The sequence below is a fragment of the Gigantopelta aegis genome, unplaced genomic scaffold (assembly GCF_016097555.1).
Source record: "Gigantopelta aegis isolate Gae_Host unplaced genomic scaffold, Gae_host_genome ctg4847_pilon_pilon, whole genome shotgun sequence".
Classification (NCBI taxonomy): Eukaryota; Metazoa; Mollusca; class Gastropoda; order Neomphalida; family Peltospiridae; genus Gigantopelta; species Gigantopelta aegis.
In genome coordinates, this window is record NW_024534079.1 from 13,008 (window position 1) to 32,764 (window position 19,757).

The following is a 19,757-nucleotide window of genomic DNA, read 5'->3' on the forward strand; positions in this document are numbered from 1 at the left end:
GAATTGAATATTATCCATTTTCTTTAACTAATAAGAAAACTAGTTTAACTTATTTTTTATATTTTCAATTGTCTAGTTCTAGGAAGGAAGTCTTATATGATGCAAAGCTAATTAAATTTAGCCATCGTTTCTGCAACCCCATCCTTCTAAAATTAGAAGTACTCCTCCTGTTAACTTGACAAACATTCCCACGTCCAAATCTTCTCCAGTTTACGCAGAGACAACCAAATATTCCCGCCAATAAACTCGTGGACAATTTTGAGATCTGCTGATGTACAAGTAAAGTTGATCTATCTTGTTCGTGATCATTTCTCATTTGTTTCGACTCCCAATTAACATTCCAGGACCTCATAGCGTATATAGTCGCCAAGTGTTTCTTTTCTTCCATTGATGTTGCATCAAACAAGATTAACCGGTTATAGGGCGATACCAAGAAGTTTCTAACAGGAACAAAATTCAATAGACCCTAAAGGGACACTCTAAACAACTTACATCTTTTTTAGACGGCCAACTCCTGATGACAAGTAAGTTATACCAAATCCTTGAAGAGCCTGCCAGTTTTCGTATATATTGCATTTTAGCATCCATTAACTCATGTTTAACATGGGATGAATGAGACTCCAGGATTTGCGGGCAATCTAATGGGAAAAAGCTCTAAGCAATGCATCAATGTACATGTATAAAAATCACATGGAGCATTAATACAAGTGTATTATATAATGGTTTATCTATTACTGCCCACTTTTCCTCTATATTTTTTCAACATTTCTAGGACCAACAAAATTCTTCTGGTCTCAATTCATCCTGTAAAGAAAATAAACGCCATTTTGTCAAACCTTGTTATCTTACATGATCTGCAGCAGCTGCTGGATTAGCATCTGATTTATTTTGCATGGCTACAAATGCTTGATACTTTGCAATTCTTGTTCATAGCCTTGTTTGACGAGAGGACGTCCCTTCATTGCCATCCTACACCCTGCCATCCAGGAACAATACTCATCAGACTAAAAGATATAAATATCTTATGAATAATTTGTCCTTTCTCTCCTCTCTCTCTCTCTCTCTCACCGTATCAAGTACATTCGAACTTCTCCTGTCTCATCAGAGCTAGGTAGTAAGATCCTAAAGCAATATTTCCTCTTAGCTAGTCCAGATCAGGGATAGCCTCAGCTCCTACAATATATTTACAGTAGCAGCTATATCTAGCATGAAGTCTATTACCTGTGAGGTTAAATCGTGAAGGGGAGGTTCCCCCCTGAGTATAAAGTCTTCGTGTTTATTAATACGCCAGTGAAGTCCCTTTGAGAGGAGGAAGAAATATCTCTTGGCTACTTTAGTGTCATCCAGTTCCTCTAACAATAAAGAATGAAAACATACTGGTTAAAAATTGAAATAGTTAGATTACTTGCTAAATTTGCAGTAACCAGTCAACTGTGAGCTCGACTCTCAGCCTAAGTGAACATAGTGTATTGTTAATAATAAACATTGTTGACTTACGCAGTAGGATCTTTAGTCTGTCCCAGTTCAATCTAAATAGGACATCAAATGAATTATCTTTCCTTTTTACAAGCAACATACCTGTAGTTGATCTATAGCAGCATTGATATAGTAATAGCTCGTCTACTGTTTGTGCTACAGGTCCTTGATGGATATGCAGGAGAAGTCTGGGCTAGCTCACTTGAAACTAGATGGATAGATGAATGGATGGACAGATAGATGGTTAAAAGAATGGCAAATGGATGGATTAGATAGACAGATAAACAAATGAATGGTGAATAGTTTTCTTATTTGAGAGCAGCAAAAGTATATATGCTTCTTCTTCAGTGCAGTCAACCTCTTCAGTAAGTATGGACCATTTAGCTTGTGTATATAACTGATTAATACGATTCTCATCAACCTATAAACAAATCTAGAATGCTATCCTGTACATGTAATAAACATACCCTCGGATCAATGTCCATAAAAGGATAATACTTGAAACGTAAGTACAGAGATCACCCTCATTAACATCTTGTCAAATAGCGTCTTTGATGAATCCAACCAACTAGACAAGACAACATTTAAATGTGAGTGTGCTTTAAACATTAGTACTCCATAGTATCATAACATGTGTACTCAACTACTATTGGCTTTGAATGCATGTAGTCCTGATAGTGTGGGTTTAGGTTTCCAATAAAGGTAGCTAATAATTATATTAACACTAAATAATAAGTCCTTAAAAATTGTGCTAATCATTGTTCCTCCCATTGTTACTGGTCCATACATTGTACATACCAAATGTCATATGTAGTACACACAACATTTATAATATCATTATATTTACTATAATTAGGTAAATTATAATATAATCATTTACTACCAGCATTTGACTATTATATAGTGTTTATGTCCTATGTCAGTATTGACTATCAGTAAGTTTCCTATGTCATAGTAATAGTAATACAATAAGAATAACAGCTGTGTCTATTATAATAAGTGCTCTTTATTCATCTTAGGTATTGTTTGTGGAACAGTTAGAGTAACCAACCTACAGATATAATTAGTTCATGTAGCAGCAGTTAATTTAACAGACCACTTTCGTGATACTTTTAAATTTTTATCTACTAGTTCACAAGGTAGCCATTAAAAATAGCGACCACAGAGATCTTTCTTTGTCTACAAGGGACTATTGTTAAACAAGTCAAAGGAAATGTGCTTCAGGACACAATGTTATAAAGACTTCAATCAACTACATTCCTCCAGGCTGTTTTCACATGTCAACAGTCATTCATTATATACACTATATTTTGTTAATATATAACATAAACAGAGTTTTTGTTATGCAATTATAATGTTATGGTCACACTGAGCCCTCTATACAATACAACTCATCTAGTATGATCATCAAATTACACCCAAAACAGTAACCTTACTACGTTGTTATACAATACATGCACATATTGAGGGTTGATACAATAGGGTGTATTCAAACATAAGGAAAGACTAATACCATTAATAGCTTCTTAATATTTCAGTAAGGAATTTACAGTAGAGGAGGTATTAGGTTAGGTAGTGTGTGTAGACATAATATCTTACTCACAGGCCATTGATAAGGCTTTCTCAATAGAGAACGATTGAGCTTTTCAGAGAAGAAGCCACCATCGGGAGCCTCTCCAAGTTTGCGTATAATCACGGCACCACTGTCCATACCACCTCCAGGTAACATAGCATCAGGGTCTAGACTAGCTGGTAGCCGATTCTTATGACCAGGGCTACTTGGAGGAGTATTTGTATCGACACCTTCTAAAACTGGAGTTCCTTCTCGTGAGCCTCCCCTGGCTTTAGACCCTGTGGTAGCCAGTTGCTTTCACATATCCTTCTCGATCAAATGGCGATTTCATCAATGAGAGCTCTTCAGCATGACGAATATTGAAACTATCGCATATCTCCTTGACAACATAAAATGTCATCATGGCAAAGTGGACTTTCATATAATAACGACCTTGTGTCGGGAGCTCAAATGATCAAGTGTCTATGAACACTGTGAACTCCAGGACCGCATTGGACATGATACCGTAGGCATAGAGAGTTTGTCTCACGTTTGCTTAGCCATATTTGTTTGTCTGGCCACCATAAAGCATAGTTAGACCAGTCTCCTTCACCTAGAGAGAGAGAGGGAGGGAGAGGGAGAGATATATAATAGTACAGGTTAGTTTGTTTTATTACAAACTGTTTACTTATAACATTTATAAAATATCTATCATTACTCTAAACATCTGTTATTATAACAACACACTATTTAGTCTACTTACTAGCTACCTCATAAAAACTCCATTACACAAATACACATATCAAAATGACAAGCATAGACAACCAATAAGAATGGCACTACAAATAGTAGATAAGTTTAATAGTTATTAAAGATGAAGCAAATAACTGTTGTCTAGGTAACAAGGGAAAAAACTCACATGGAATTAGAAATTTGTCAATTAGTCTACAATCATCATCATTCCCTATGATAATCATTTCAGTTATATTTTGTACATCAACTCATAAATTATACATATATTATGTAGATTATAGATTATGTAGCTTTACATCCCGTGCAATTCTAAGTGATCAATTGTTACACGCTCTCTGATATTCCTAGTTGTATTACTACTAATCTTACCCAATTTAGAAGCAACTTTCAATATGATGGCTTGAACTGACTCATTGCTTGGTCACACGTAGCTTTCTCGTAATTCCTTTCACAGGTACATTTACTGAGAGATCCCAATCTAACTCCTTGCGTTCATCAGCCATCTTCTTAACAGGTGCTTTCTTTCTTTGCAGTGAAGTGTCTTCAACCACGTTTAATATGCGGAGATGTAACGGAAATATACGAAAAATGTATTAAATTATTGTGGTTTAATATCAAAAAATAATATTAACAATAATTATATTTGACAACAGCTCTCAACTGGTCCATTTATCAAGATGAATTTGCAAACATAGCCCGTCTACAGATTGATCAAGTGATTTAGTCAGTCCATCACTAACACCTAATTGATTCAAATGAGCTAGCAACATACAAGTCTGTAAGAAATGGAAAAAAAATACAAAATAATAAAATTATATTTAAATAATATATAATTTACCTGTTCATTAGTGGGGCAGAAATTGTTCTAGTTTCCAATTTCGTGATTCTTCAAATTTATACCATGTTGTACATATCTCCAATGCACTGGACAATTAGCTAAGAGATAAAAGACCCACGGAGATAGGTAACCTCCCCAATTAGAAAACTCCAGCCATAATAACATAATCACTTGCAAACACTGCAACCAAGAACAGCTCCATTCTTCATAACTTTCTCAACTTTCTCCTTTATCTTTCCTAAACCAAGTTCATTTCCTCGATCTCCAATCCCAATTGTCACTATGGAAGAACTGTTCTGTGCATTTAAGAATACTTCATGGACTGGTTCAAGATATTTCTGTGACATCTCTTCCCTTAGAAGTATAATGGCAACCCATCTTTAGCAAGTCCTGTCCTCTCGATTGCTACAAGGCAATCAAATCCTTCACATTTTGATAGGATCAAATCTTTGCAAGATAGAAACTTGATCTTTGATTTCAAAGCTCCTGAAGAAACAAGAATTTCAATAGAGGATTCTATTAATCCTTTATTTCGTTCTTCTGAGACAATGACAACCTTCTTTCCAAGTGTTTGTAGAGCTTGTGCTATTGACAAAGCTCCTGGAGGACCGTCTGTCTCCTCCAGATTTTGGCAGCGGGTACAAGGGAAACCAAAAATAACAGCTATAGAATGAGCATGAGATAGAGTGAGAACTGATTTCATTGAAGTCATCTTCTTCTCGTAATTCTTGAACCCCAACCTCCTGGATCATCAAGTATTATCTTCTCCAATTCTTTTAGTTGTTTCAGATCAACCCGACCAGAAGCAATTGATGCATAGTAGGGCATTTTTTAATGGTGCTATATCTACAACTAAAGGTACATCATTTGAGAGGAGACTTCAATATAAGACGATTCAGTATGAAGGTCAGTAATAAACATCGAAGAAGGATAATGAGTGAAAGCTAAATTAGGTCCTATAAGAAAAACCAGATATTAAAAAACTCTCTCATATAAAGGAAAAATGAATCCTCTATTATTTCAGGATACTAGTTCTAGTCAGTGATAATGTACTTAATGCATTACTAAGGGAGGTCTATACTTGGATTATATCCAAGACCTTAAAGTGCTTGGTATAGAGAGAGCTTTATACAATTAATACAATTCAAATAGTTAGTATGTTGTTATCAAAACTTCTTAATCCTTACCTAAAGCTTCTATTGCCTGTATTCCAGTGACTCCACAAGCCCAAAAACCGAAACCTCATCATTGTGCGTAAGTGTGCTATCACTAAAGAAATGTTTTTTTCATATCATATATCCCAATCTTTTCTTGGGGTCTCCAATATGAATAGGAGCTCCATGGGACTTGGGTAACTTGACGTAATAGTAACCACATCTTGAAGATGTTTCCTCTTAATAGGTCGCATTGAGACAATCATTTTTGTACCAGTAAATTTGTTATTTACATCATAGCAACTAATGTCGGTCATGTAAACGCTTACAGCTGTTTTTTCTTCTACATTTCGAATATTTATTCCTGCATTAAGGAGAGCTTGTTCAAACGAGAAGCTACACCCCAAATAAAATGATACTTGTCCTGTCCAATCAAAACCAGATAAATCTAACATATCCTGCACTTGTCGACCATGACTGAAAATAACATATCGAGGGAGATCAGTTCTGCAGAAACAAAAAAAGTTATAAAATCAATTGATGTTGTTATTTGTCATTACCTAACATCTGAGTTTTTCTGCCAGTGGAGGAGCTACTAATTCTCCTGGCAAGCTACGATAAAGAAGCGGTAAAGGTGCTGAATTCCTCTTGCAAAACTCCTCAAAGTTATCAGCATCATGAGCTGGTACCCACGCTAAATTAGCTTGAACGTAACCCAAGCAGAATCCACTTGTTGGGCCGTAATATTTATTGGCTTGAAAAAGTTCTCTTGCTTCCTTTGGACTCAAGGAAGACGCGTTTTCAGGTGCTAACAGAAATTTTGGCTGGTCTGCCATCAAGTTGCAATTATTTAGCTCCGCCCACTAGAACCACACCCCTCAAATTCCATAGAAACAAAACAAGGGTGACCATACCATGCAACTATCACATTTTCTACAGAATGGCGGGCGGATGTTGAGTGGATGATGGACAGTCTGGTCCAGTTTCTAATGTCTCCAGTCTGGAGTTTTCACGTGAACAATTTTGTTGATCAGAATTGCTTGAGTGAGTGATCATAACATCATACCAGTATTCATGTGTTTTATTTTTACCCTATCAATCTTTCCTTGCTTCAGTTTTTGATACCGAAGAGGAAAATAATTTTCATACACAGATGCTCATCGACAATACCAAAACTATTGTAAGATTATGACATAATTCCCATTTAATAATATAATAATAATTATAATACACTCTGTTATTGTCTCCAAATAAGGTTGAAAATCTGTTGCAAGAATTCATGAAAGAGTTACATATGACTATGCCTCAGCTCATAAATGCTTGCTCTGAAGGAATCGCTAAGTCTACAAAACTTCAGGTATGTTATTGATGCCTCAAATTACGTTTGATCACAATTTTATTATATATATACTTTAGAAACTATTTCAACCATTATTAGCCGTGGACGATTTCTTGTTGTTCAAATCAATAATGGTACAACGCAATCTCCAGTTAGATGAAGAAGTGCTTAAGAACTTGCAAGATTCAGAAACTTCTCCCATTCACAATAAAGAAGTCTCATCAACTCCAACTTCATCAACACATGTGAATGAGGAAGACAAAATATTGCAGGATATCTTACTAAAGAGTAAAATAGAACATGAACAACATGTTCAACAGGAGGAGGAACAGTTTCAGAAACTAATAAGACAAGCCACAGAAGAGAGTTTGAAAACTTATGAACTAGAAGTAAAGAAGTCAGCGCAGGCAAACTCTAGTGATCCAGTACTTACTCCAGTAAGTATTGCAACTAAAAGTCAATCTAATAGTGTTGGATCTGAGACTGAACTCGTGCAGACAAAGCTGTCTTCTAAAGCAGCGATCCTTCCAGCTCTTCCTTCTCACTTGATTAGTAGTATAGCAGCTCATCTGGTCCAACAAGTCTGATTGAACCTAATGCTGCTATTCCCCCCATAACTAATATTCCTACTAAAAATGTTTCACACTTTGAAACCCTCTCTAATCTACCAAAACAAACTAGCACTACCATCTTAGAACAGCCACTACAAACTACCAATGACATCTCCTTTGAGTGAATCAACAACTCTAGGAGCTACAGAAGCAGCAGCAAATTGGCTTCAGAGTGCAAGAACTGAAGTACAAACTCATACATCATCTCTTAATGTGAGATAGCTGTAGTAATATTAATACTTGCTATATTCTGATTGTATTTTTATACTGTGTAGGGTACTGTAATGATCAATGAGGAAGACAGTGTACAAAAAAGGGAAGACTATTTGAAGCGACAACGAGACCAGTTGATTGCACGCAAAGTGAAGAAAAGAGAAGCTGAGTTAAAAGATTTCTTAAAAGATAATCCACCATCCTCTGAGAATGGATCAGTAACACATCCTCCTATGAATAATATTGCTGTGAATTGTCAAAAAGAGAGAAAAGCAATTAAAGGCAAAGAAAAGAGAAAAGCAAAGCCTGTACTAACTCCTGCAGTGGCTGACAAAATAACACACTGAGACTTGATAATTGTATAGTTTTGTGTTATTTTTGTTAAATAACAATTCTATTGATATTGAAACTAAAACCTAACTTGAAAAGAATTTTTTTGTTATGTGTGAAATTAAAGTTATTTTACAATAAGAAATGAATGACAGATTGTTTTACAGACTGTCATATTATATATAATTATTTTGAAATAAATGTTTATTTTAACTACCATAGTTGAGATTCTCACCAGGTCCCCGAGCTCTGGTATAGGAAGTATTTCTTTTCCAGACTAGGTAACACAGCAAGGCCGTTAAGAAGACAGTGACTGTGAAGAAAATTGCAAATAAAACGCCAAAAGCAATAGCAAGATCATAATAACCACCGGCAGCTTCAGCTGGTGGAAAGCCGTGTGTCCTGGAGGAGGTGGGTGGACCCCAGCTCATGCTCCTTCAATAGTGAGCACTGACAGTCTAGGAACCTGAGAAATTGAAGCTAAGATCTAAGTGTATAATCTCATGCACTAACTTTATACTTCAGATGAAAGCCTGTTGTGGGTTGTGATGGCCCGGCTGGATTTAAGACAAATGCACCTGCAATTTATGTCAGTTACAGTTGTAGATAATACACTAAAAAAGATACGATAATTCCTGGACTAATCTGTTCACACACAAGATGTACAAAGACAAAATACCAGTTACATGTTAAGCCTACAGCACTTATACAAAGTAAATAACATAGTGTCATCTGAGAAAAAAGACCTGGGTCATCGATCATAAAATACATCAGTCTTATAACATACTTATACAGTCAAAAAAGGATTGTTATTCAAATGAATGACTCAAGGGTTAATATCTTTCAAGGATGGTCCTAAGCTGAGTAGCTACCTGTAGAAAACAACTCTTTATTAGAAAAATTGTTTAAGTGATAATTCCTGCCAGAGGCAGTAGGATAGAAAAATGCTTTGTGTCAAGGATAAAATGGTCTTAGAGAAACTCCAGCACAACTGTGATGACATATGAGAAATGTATGTTTTTTAAAATATGTTTATTCATAATGTGTAATATCGAACATAACTTTTATTTTATTATTTTTTGCAAATAAAATTATAAGAAAGAGATCTGCTCCGTCATGTGACAGAGAATAGCTCAAATATTTTCCAATTTTTGTCGTTTAGCAGGACTACTTGAGGCAGTGATCTCATCATCCGAGGGTTGGTCCTCATCGGAGTCTTCATCATAATCCACTAGACTTTGTAACGCCTTGTATAATAAAAGAAAGGGTTAAAATTAGCTTCTTACACATGTGGTAAACATGTATATAAAATATCGTGTACTCTTTTTCCACCTGTGACACATAAAACATGTCTTAATTGAGTCATGTGACTTTAAGTTCGTCTTATATTTCTATCCTTGACTTCTTGTACGGAACATTTGATTGGACTTTTAAAATACATACATGGACTATTAATGTAAGCGTTTTATTTAGTATTATAATGATGGGTGTGGCTGAGTGTTAAATATTGTCTGCACTTGAAGTTGAAATGATCATTATATACCACTGACTCAACCAATGATGGCTGAATTTTAACAAAATTACAAAGACATATTTACTAGGTAGATAACACTTATATGATCTTTAACAAAATTGTAATACAATTTGTCCCACTAATAATTATTATTACAAAAGGGTTAAATATTTTAGTAGCACAACCAATAAGACATCACTATAAAAGAGATGGGAAGTTATTGGCTTAGTACATTTAGGTGGTATAGTTAATTCATAGTATGGTTTGCAGTGAGGAGGAAGGCTCCTTCTAAGAGCTATACACAACATAAAAACAATAAAGCACAGTTCCAACAAGACATACCAACATAAATGGTATTTATATCAAATTCACTTAACTACTCTTTGAAATGACAGACATGTTCACATAAAAACAATGACACAATAAAAAACAATACAGGTTAGTGTGTTAAGTTATAATACTTACCGTGCTAATTGTTGGTAGTTTGATCTGAGTTGATTGAAGAGGATTTCGAGTTAGAGTAGGTCGAGGACTGGATGAAAATGCAGAAGGAGAAGATGAGAACGAAGAAGTTAAACGAGGGAGAGATGCAATAGAGGGAGGAGGAGGGGTGTTCTCTATAGCTACACTTTCTTCTTTCCTCATCAAACCAACTCTCTTCATCTTCATCTAAACTTCGTGGGTCTCTTCGAAATCGATTGACATCCAATCCATGTATAATACCTCTAAAAGGTACATTAACATTGACATTAAAATAAAATTATTGAGAACTATTGAGTTCTTTAGTTATTTTATAAAGTCTGACTGAGTTAGTACTGATGTCTAACAAATACATCAACTACTGATGTATACAGCAAATTCAAAAATCAATGGATTTATTAAAACCACAAAAATGATATGTGTGACCTGATCATATTCAACTCCTTTATCTAACCTACAATTACAACAACTAGTATTTTATTGCATGATATCAATTATAATTACAATTATAATTTTATCATTTTTATAATTTTTGTTATATCTATTATAATTTTATTATAATTTTATTATAATTTGTTATAATTTTGTTATTGGTTTCTCCCCAAAACACAACCACTAATAGAGAAGCCTGTCACAACAAACTGAGGTTAGAATATTATACAATAATTTTACACCCCCTAAACCCTAAACAAACTGTTATGTAAGCAGAGGTACCTACTGTCCTATTGAGGTTTGTACATTAATAATATTCATATTGTACTAATACATAATTCTATGAAATGAAATCATCATTGGTCAGGATAGGGAGGGATTTACTTGTAAGAACAGCTTATAATTATTTCACAAGAATTTACAACAGATATTTCAAACAACTCATGGTATTCTAATCCTAACAATATACATCACTATAATATTTCTTACTTTGTATTCTAATCCTAACAATATACATCATTATAATATTTCTTACTTTGTTTGGTCTCCACTTATTTGTCGAATATTACTTCGATCCATTTCCTGATCATATTTTAATTTAAGTGCTCGAAATGTTTCAACATACTCCACACCTTCCAAAGTTTGCATGAAATTTTCCACAATATAGCTCACTAGACTTTTAATGTTCTCCTAGTTAAGTAAAGATAGAGATATAGAGGATGACATGGTAGTCAAAACATACTGCATTGATGAACTGAAATAGTTCGATTATGGCTGAGTTAACAAGATTGTATCGTTGACCGTTTGCCATAAAGACTTTGATAATAGGAGAAAATAAATTGTGCTTGATAATATATCGATTATAGAATCATCTTTTAGACCTACAATTTTTCGACAAACCTCAAAGCAGCTGGAGTGAGAGAGAGGAGAGAGAGAGAGAGTTACTGTATTGTTATTCTCCTTTTATTTACCTAATACTAGATGACGATGTGATGAGGTTAAAAGTACCAGAACTCTTCCTAATACATTCCTATCAATGACATAATTTCTTATATGATAAGAATGTCTTTCGACACATATTGTTAGCAATTCTAAAATGTGTCCAAGCAACACTGCATTCTGTGCTGTGTCTGGAAGACAGAGGAAAATAAGAAAAATGAGCAAAGTAGGAAGAGAGAGAGAGAGAGAGAGAGAGAGAGGAGGGTGAGAAGAGATAAATAGAGCTTGATTTTGAATGAAAACACTCACCTTTGTTGACTTTTCTCTCCAGTGGTCTGAGCCATAAGTGGTGCCATGAGTCTATGCATACAATGCTTATAAAAAATAATTGAGAAAGATTCCTTTTTCTGCAGTTTGCTATATACACAAGAAAGTGATGAAAAAAGAAGAGAAACTTACAGCAGCTGTCTCTGACATGATATTTTCAGGATCAATTAAAGTCCTAATTAGACCTAGTAACTGTTCATCAATGCCTGAGATATGAACATAATAAAAGTTATAACAATTGCTAAATATGTTCACTAACTTGTGAATTGTGCATCAACTAGAAGACCAATGATAACATTGAAAAATTGACTATCCTATAAAAGAAAGGAGAGAATTGATACAACAATATTATGTTAAAATTACTTCTTCTAAGTCATTTTGTTTAAGAATATGGTCTCGTAATATGGACGAGTATAGTCACCAATCTGGTTAACTATATCGACTGCCACTGTCACTATATCCTCTACTTCAGAAGTCTATAAAGAAAGAATTGTACACATATCAATCTCTAAGATCTTTATTTATTGACTAAGCCATTATAATTATATATATTGTATTACTTACTAGCATCTGTTCTAGAGCTGGCATTAACTCGAATGTACACAGTCTCCAATAAAAATTTGTACGATCTTCTAGTTCCAGTACTTGAGCAAACGAGAACAATTCACGGAGAAACATTGACTATACAAATAGAAGTTAACAGGACACAATTATTGATAAACAACTTACATATCTTTGTACTTATCTAATGTTACAGAATCACTGCACAATTTTGAAAATAGCTCAAATAATAACGACTATCATTCTAAAAATAAGAATTATTTATGGCAGAAATTACGAGTAAATTTTCTAAGATCAGAACCAACCTGTATGCTGTCAACGATTTCTGTTTTGTTAAATAGGACTAGTGAGTTGAAAGCAGACATCATGTTCTCCTCAAATAGGGAAGGAGTTGGGAGAATGACTTCCTGGATATAACACATTTTGTATGTTAAATGTATTTTATCTATTAAATCAGTGTTATCAAAAGGGATGACTTCTCTGTATCTCGATGTTTGATCTAAGTATGTCTATGTCTAATGGGGTGTGGTTTACTGGGGTCATACTCCAAACAGCCGACAACGTCCATTATGTGATCGGGTTGGAACATGACAGAAAGTAAGGAGACTTTGTTTAAGAGGAACAGTGTACGAAAAATATTGTAGAGGAGATGAAGTCCGTCAAGATTTTCCACATCTTCACATATTCTAAATAAATCTAATAGTTTTTGTATATATCTTTCTTTCTCTAATGCTAATGCTAGTTCATCACGGGACAATGTTGAAGACATAGCACCTGTTATTACATTGAAAATGTCATCCAGTTTGCTCAGCTCACAAGGAGGAAGATCAATAGATGCAGATGTATCGATAGGTTCTGACATTTCTCCATCTTCTGATAATTCCTGAGTACAATCTACACTGGGGGTCCTTACCTTGAAGCTAAGAGAGAGAGAGAGAGAGAGAGAGAGAGAGAGAGAGAGGAACAAAATCAAAGGGTAGGGATTACATTGCATACTTCACATATCTTGAACCAGATTTCATCACAGCCTGTCTTTCTCTTGAAAGCTAAGAGCTAAATCACAAGCATTATCTTCAGTCCAAACAATCAATGTTTCCTAGAGAATAAAACAAATGTTCTTTATAACAGACACTGCTACACATATATAGAACAACAATACTAGTAATTAATAATTGTTATGATCAATTTATTATTATATTATTATTATTATTATTATTGTTATTATTATTATTATTATTATTATTATTATTATTATAACAACAGCAATAATAATAATATTATTATTATTATTATTGAATGTAATTGTGGTATTCTGTGATAGCAAGCAGACAATATGATACTTTTTATATGACTATATCCTGACCTCTTGTTTTTGGTAGGCTCTGTCCAAAATAATTTTAGACTCAAGGATAATTGAACCTTTTAATAGAAAATAAAGACAGCTCTATGACTGAGAAAACAAATGGATGAATACAGCAAATGATGGATGAATGAAAATGGATAGATAAACACAATGGATGAATAAAAAGAGATGGATAAAACAAATAACATGGATATATCAAATGTTAATAACTTACCATCAGTCTCCGATCTTACCACAAGAGTTAAAACCCCTGTAATCTCTCTAGATATGATAAGGTCACATGACCTGTTCCCATGTCTTCCCATTGTCTATTTTCACTAAAACTATAAAGTTTAACACGACATCTTGTATCCGTTGCCATGGTGATTTCATCCACTTTTTAATAATATCTCAGTAGGTGTGGCCTGGTTACCTTGGAGACAATGTGGAAGTGGTAGATAGGTAGGTACTCAGGAGAGAAAATATATGAAGAATTGGGAAAGGAGTTGAAAAGTTTGTAGCTTGAATTAAGAATATGAAGAAGGATATAGAGAAGTCAAATACATTGATACTATCACCTAGGAATGAGAAACAATGAATGATACCAATGAATAGACTAACTGAGCAATGAATACTTACATTCAAGAATAGTTAATCTTCAGATTTCTGCAAACCTTGTCTTTATACCGCCATCTTATAACAGAATGCACGTGAGAGGAAAACTCCACCTCCTTAGTCCTTCTAGGCCATACGGAGATCTACGGATGTGTGTTTTAGTATTCTTTCTCCGATTGATTTTCCGTACTTAATAGTATACAGTGCCCACATGAGGAATTTAAGACGGCCAATAAAAGAAAAGTGCACACCCATCGTTACCCTCCTAGGACAATGGATATTGAAGATGCTTTAAAGAGAGCTGGCCACTTTGGTATACTCCAAAAGAGAGCAGTTTTCTTGGTCGCTATCTTTCAGCTTGTATCATCTATAAATGTCTTAGTGATAACATTTGCTGGTATGACACCAAACTGGCATTGTTATGAAGAAAGCAAACCAAATCACTTGTTAAATTTAACATATGATGAACGATGTCACATGTATGACAGTAACGCTGGGAATTGTACACCTGTTTTATGAATGAGAGGATTTTATTCTGTGACAAAAGAGGTGGTGTGGCTAATTATAATTAATTGTGCATACCTAAATTCCTCTCTCCCTCTCTTTAGTGGAATCTAATCTGTAAAAAATCTAATCTTATCAATCTCTCGCAAAGTGGTTTTTTCCTAGGATTTTCTAGTAGGTGCTTATGTTCTTGGAGGGTTAGCTGATAGTGGGGACGTAAGAAGGTTATACTAATCTACCTCATTGGTTTCACAATTCTACCTGTTTTAACGGCAATATCTACAAATTTTTATTTATTTTCTCTCCTTCGATTGGCAATGGGATTTGTAGTCTCTGGAGGAATCCCTTTTTTTGTTCTCATCTCTGAGATTTTGGGATCCAGTTATCGAGGTCTTTTATCAGTGTTAATTTCAGCCTTCTTTGGTATTGGATTTGTCACACTCTCTCTTGCAGCATATTTACTTGGAGAATGGCGCAGTCTGGTTTTCCTTGCAGCCATTTTGACTGTTCCTTTTCTGTTCTTATACAAGTAAACTTATTTATTATATTATATATATATAATATTATGTATATAATATATATAAATTATAATATATATATATATATATATTATATATATATATCTATACACACAATAATATATATATATAATATATGTTGTTTAGAATATAATTGATTTCATAAAGAGATCAAATATATTAATATAGTTTTTAGTTCTAATGTCTTAAGGAGGTGTTCATTTATATAACTCTACTCCCCTTGATATATCTCTATAGTATGTTTAATGTCATTTATTTCACTGTTGTTAATATACTAGGTATTTCCCTGAGTCACCTCGTTGGTTGTTAAGTATTGGTAATGTGAAGGAAGCAGAAAGGTCATTAAATATATTGCAAGAACTAACAAATGTACTTTACCTTCGGACTTCACTTTGTATAATGATGTTAAAGAAAATGGTGGTTCTTCAGTTGGTCTGTTGATCTACTTAGACACAATATAATTGTGTAAAAGAACTCTCTTAATAATGTGTTCATGGTAAATTATTAGAGTGGATAGATGGATGGATATTAAGGGTAAATGGACAGATAGAGAGTGATGGACAGACAGACAGATGTCTAAAGGGCAATAATGGTAGAATTTGTGAAAGACAAAACTCTTAATACAATTATTATTATTATTATTATTATTATTATTATTATTATTATTATTATATATTAGGTTTACTATATGTATGGTGTACTATGGCTATCTTTAGGTGTTGGCAATTTAAGTGACAATATTTACATCAGTCTCTCATTATCTGGTCTGGTAGAAATACCATCAAATCTATTGACATCAATTTTATAATGGACAGGTATTGTAGTTATTACAGTTATATCATTATATGTGTTCTATTTTGTATAGACTTGGAAGAAGGTGTGTAATTCTGGTTTTCTGTTTCTTAGTGGCATTGCCAGTATTGGTTGTGCTATTGTGCAGTTTTCTGAAAGTATGTAGAATTTCTCTCTCTCTTCTCTCTCTCTCTCTCTCTCTCTCTCTCTCCTCTCATCCATCTTTACTTTTTCTTTACTTTTGTGTAGTTGATTATAGTGGGATACAGGTACTTCTCTCTCTCATTGGAAAGTTCTTTGTCTCTGCTGCTTTTTGTGTTATCTATACATATACTGCTGAACTATACTCTACTGATGTCAGGTACAGTGCTTAACTTTTTTTGTATCATTGTTTTGGTTTTTTATCTATAATAGAAACTTAGGTATGGGGATAGCAAATGTATCTGCAAGACTTGGTGGAATAATTGCACCTGTAGTTATATTGCTGGTAAAGAGAGAGAGAGAGAGAGAGAGAGGGGAGGAGAGAGAGAGAGAGAGGGAGGGAGGGAGGGAGGGATGCGGGAGAGAGGGGGGGGGGGGGGGAGGAGAGAGAAGGAGGGAGGAGAGAGAGAGAGAGATCTAATGACTTATTTTTTGTTTTCAAACTAGGACAATATTATGCCTGGTTTGTCATGATGGCAATGGGTTCATTAGCTTTTATTACCAGTATCTTGTGTCTTGGTTTACCCTGAAACACTTAACACTCCTCTCCTTAATACAATTCATGAGGTCACATGACCACTGTCCCAATACATGTACTGAATATTTTCATAATAAGTTAATCAGCTGTGACAATAAATGTCACTAGCTCTAAATAATTTTAGTTCATAAAAACCTACTAATTTATCACATGTATTCCTCAATATAATATATTTTATTTTACTTTGAACTATTATTGTAATATTATTATTTATCAATGTATCATTAGTTGTGTTATATTATAATCAAGTATTAGTTCATCAATAATTAACAACTTCTTTTTTGTTAATTTTTGTTAATACTGAAAAGATTTTAAATAAATTTATTTATTTATTAACACTAAGTTTCTTGATTAGGTGTTGTTTTAATAGTTTACACCTAGCGGTCCTAGGATCAATTTTGGCTTGCCTAGCGGTCCTAGGATCAATTTTTAAAGTTACCATGCACATTAGTAAATCATTAATATCTTTTAATATTAGATTGATAAGGAGGTTAATAAAATTTTAAGTCATATTAGTTCTTGAGCCAGTAATTCATGTTATGAAAGGAACGATCAGCTATGTCAAAAACTCTTGCCTAGGGGAGTGAGAGAGACAGAGGAAAGCAACTAAATACCAACAGACATAGAAAAGAATACCTTGAAAGGTCTAGAAACATGTTGGTAAAAGGAGGTACTCGTACTAAAAAGTGTAGGACAATACCACTGTTAGAATAGTGAGAGCCATAATGATAAGTTTGGATGAGAGTTGGGTTAGTCCTGGCATCATTGAATCTCTATTAGCACACTCAGATTGAAGATACTAACAATAAAACAATAGACTAATTTATAACAAAGCTATTCAGATTATGCTGAAATCTTCAACTATAATATGTAATTATATTTACTCCTTACATTGTATGTGTCAATATATTCTGTATTTTAGTATCATCTTGAATTGATATTGGTTTCTCTAGTTTCCCTATAAATTATATTTTATAACAATTATTAATTTTGTCCTGTTACCTGAAGAAGTATCTTGTGAGAGATCAAGTTCTTCACTTGTATAGTCTGAATAGTATGAAAGGGAAGACTGAATATTGCATGAGATCATTAAATGTACGACCAGCGAGTTTATTGAGCGCCATTAAATACTCAAAGTTTGTTATCTCTCCTTGTTGCCCAACTGAGAGAGAGAGAGAGAGAGAGATGAAGAGAATGGTTATAGTTTTGTACTTTACCCTAAGAACCATCCTTAATTTCCCATTTCGCCATTCACCAGAATCCACGAGATTTGGCATAGCCAACTCAAGCAGACCATTGTGTACTTTGTCACGTTCCTAACAATAAATCACATGATTATCACATGATTGTTTGTTCATAAAAGTCTCTTCAAATGACCGTTGCATTGTTAAAACAATATCACATGGACTATCGCACGACTGAACCCATGTAGTATCAAATGAGAGTAACGTAGTCCCTCCATTGATTAGAAATATCTCAAGAGTGTTATCCTGTAACATGTAACACCTGCAATGAATTTCTACAACAATCTTATATGTCGCCATGACAACAATTGTGTTTCTCGTCACAAGGTACAACCTAACATGACATAAAGGAGCTATTTATTTGACATCATTGTTACCCAAACCTTGGTAATATTAGGATCTCCCAGAGGTACATCTCCTTGAAATAACAGCAAAAGTTAGCTACAGAAGTAAGATATTCCGAGTGTGTGTGTGTTGAGAGAGAGAGACTCAGGTACATACATATTAATAGATCCCCCAAACAACAGCTGTCAGGAGTAATAACAGAACACCGTGGTTATAATTACTAATACTACAGGACAAAATCATATGATTATCAATATGGGTGTCATGCCATTTCGTCTAATCCCGTTTCGTCTAATCCCATTTCGTCTAAACAAAGTGTATAATTGTCCCATTTCGTCTAAATAATGTCTAATAGTGTAAAAGGTCTAAGATAACTGAATAAGGCCAGTAAAGGTGATGGTAGAGTACTTAAGAGGATACAGAAGTTGTCCTGGAAGAGCGTCACAAGATGTTCCTGATCTGCTAGTCTCCTGCAATGAGAATCACTCCCACCCTCCCAAAAATAACAGAGACAGTAGTGGAGTTGGTCAAAGACAAAATGAAAAAAGAGCAAGAGAAAGGACAAACCTATGATTCCTACAAATATACCACGAAGCTCTGCAGGATGTTGCCCAGTATGAAGATCGAGAAAGCATTGCTTCTATCATGCCAACGTTTTCTTCAATCTCCTATAGCCTTTACAGAAAAAGACATGAAAGATGGCCTCCTCCTTCCCTAGTAGCATTGATGAATTGAATTTTGAAGGAGATGCTGTCAAAAACGTTAAATGGTGAGGAGTTCCTGCTTAGGCCTCTGAGGGGATGTGTTTTCATGTTTTAAACCCACAATAACCTTGCTTCTCATATCCGAGGCCCACACTCGATATCAGGATCGACATCAACACCGAGCTTAGTATGCTGAGAATAAGTAGAAATAACAGCACAGAACTTAGGTATTACAACTGGGAACTGACTCTTTCTAGAATGTGCTTACTGAACGTTGAAGTAGCATTACAACAGTCTGTTTCACCATTTGCTTTTCCCAAGCAGAGAAGAAAGTATCTACTACTTCCATATAACCAATCCATTTTGGAGAAAGTGCTTACTCTCGTGCTCCAACAAATTTACAGGAAGATTTCTG

General features: G+C 34.4%; 1 protein-coding gene and 2 pseudogenes across 1 annotated transcript; 1 reads left to right on the forward strand and 2 right to left on the reverse strand.

The window, feature by feature from the left end:
* Positions 1-1,427: 1,427 nt before the first annotated feature.
* LOC121366145 lies at positions 1,428-6,609 on the reverse strand (annotated as a pseudogene).
* A 99-nt stretch (positions 6,610-6,708) lies between these two features.
* On the forward strand, positions 6,709-8,283 carry LOC121366146 (cilia- and flagella-associated protein 36-like; the record flags this gene model as incomplete). The annotated part of the gene is made up of 4 exons (XM_041490709.1): positions 6,709-6,817; positions 6,889-6,953; positions 7,190-7,549; positions 7,999-8,283. Coding segments are annotated over 4 exons (819 nt in total), but the record flags the coding sequence as incomplete, so codon positions are not given.
* Positions 8,284-9,399: 1,116 nt separating this feature from the next.
* LOC121366147 lies at positions 9,400-14,242 on the reverse strand (annotated as a pseudogene).
* Between the last annotated feature and the right edge of the window lie 5,515 nt (positions 14,243-19,757).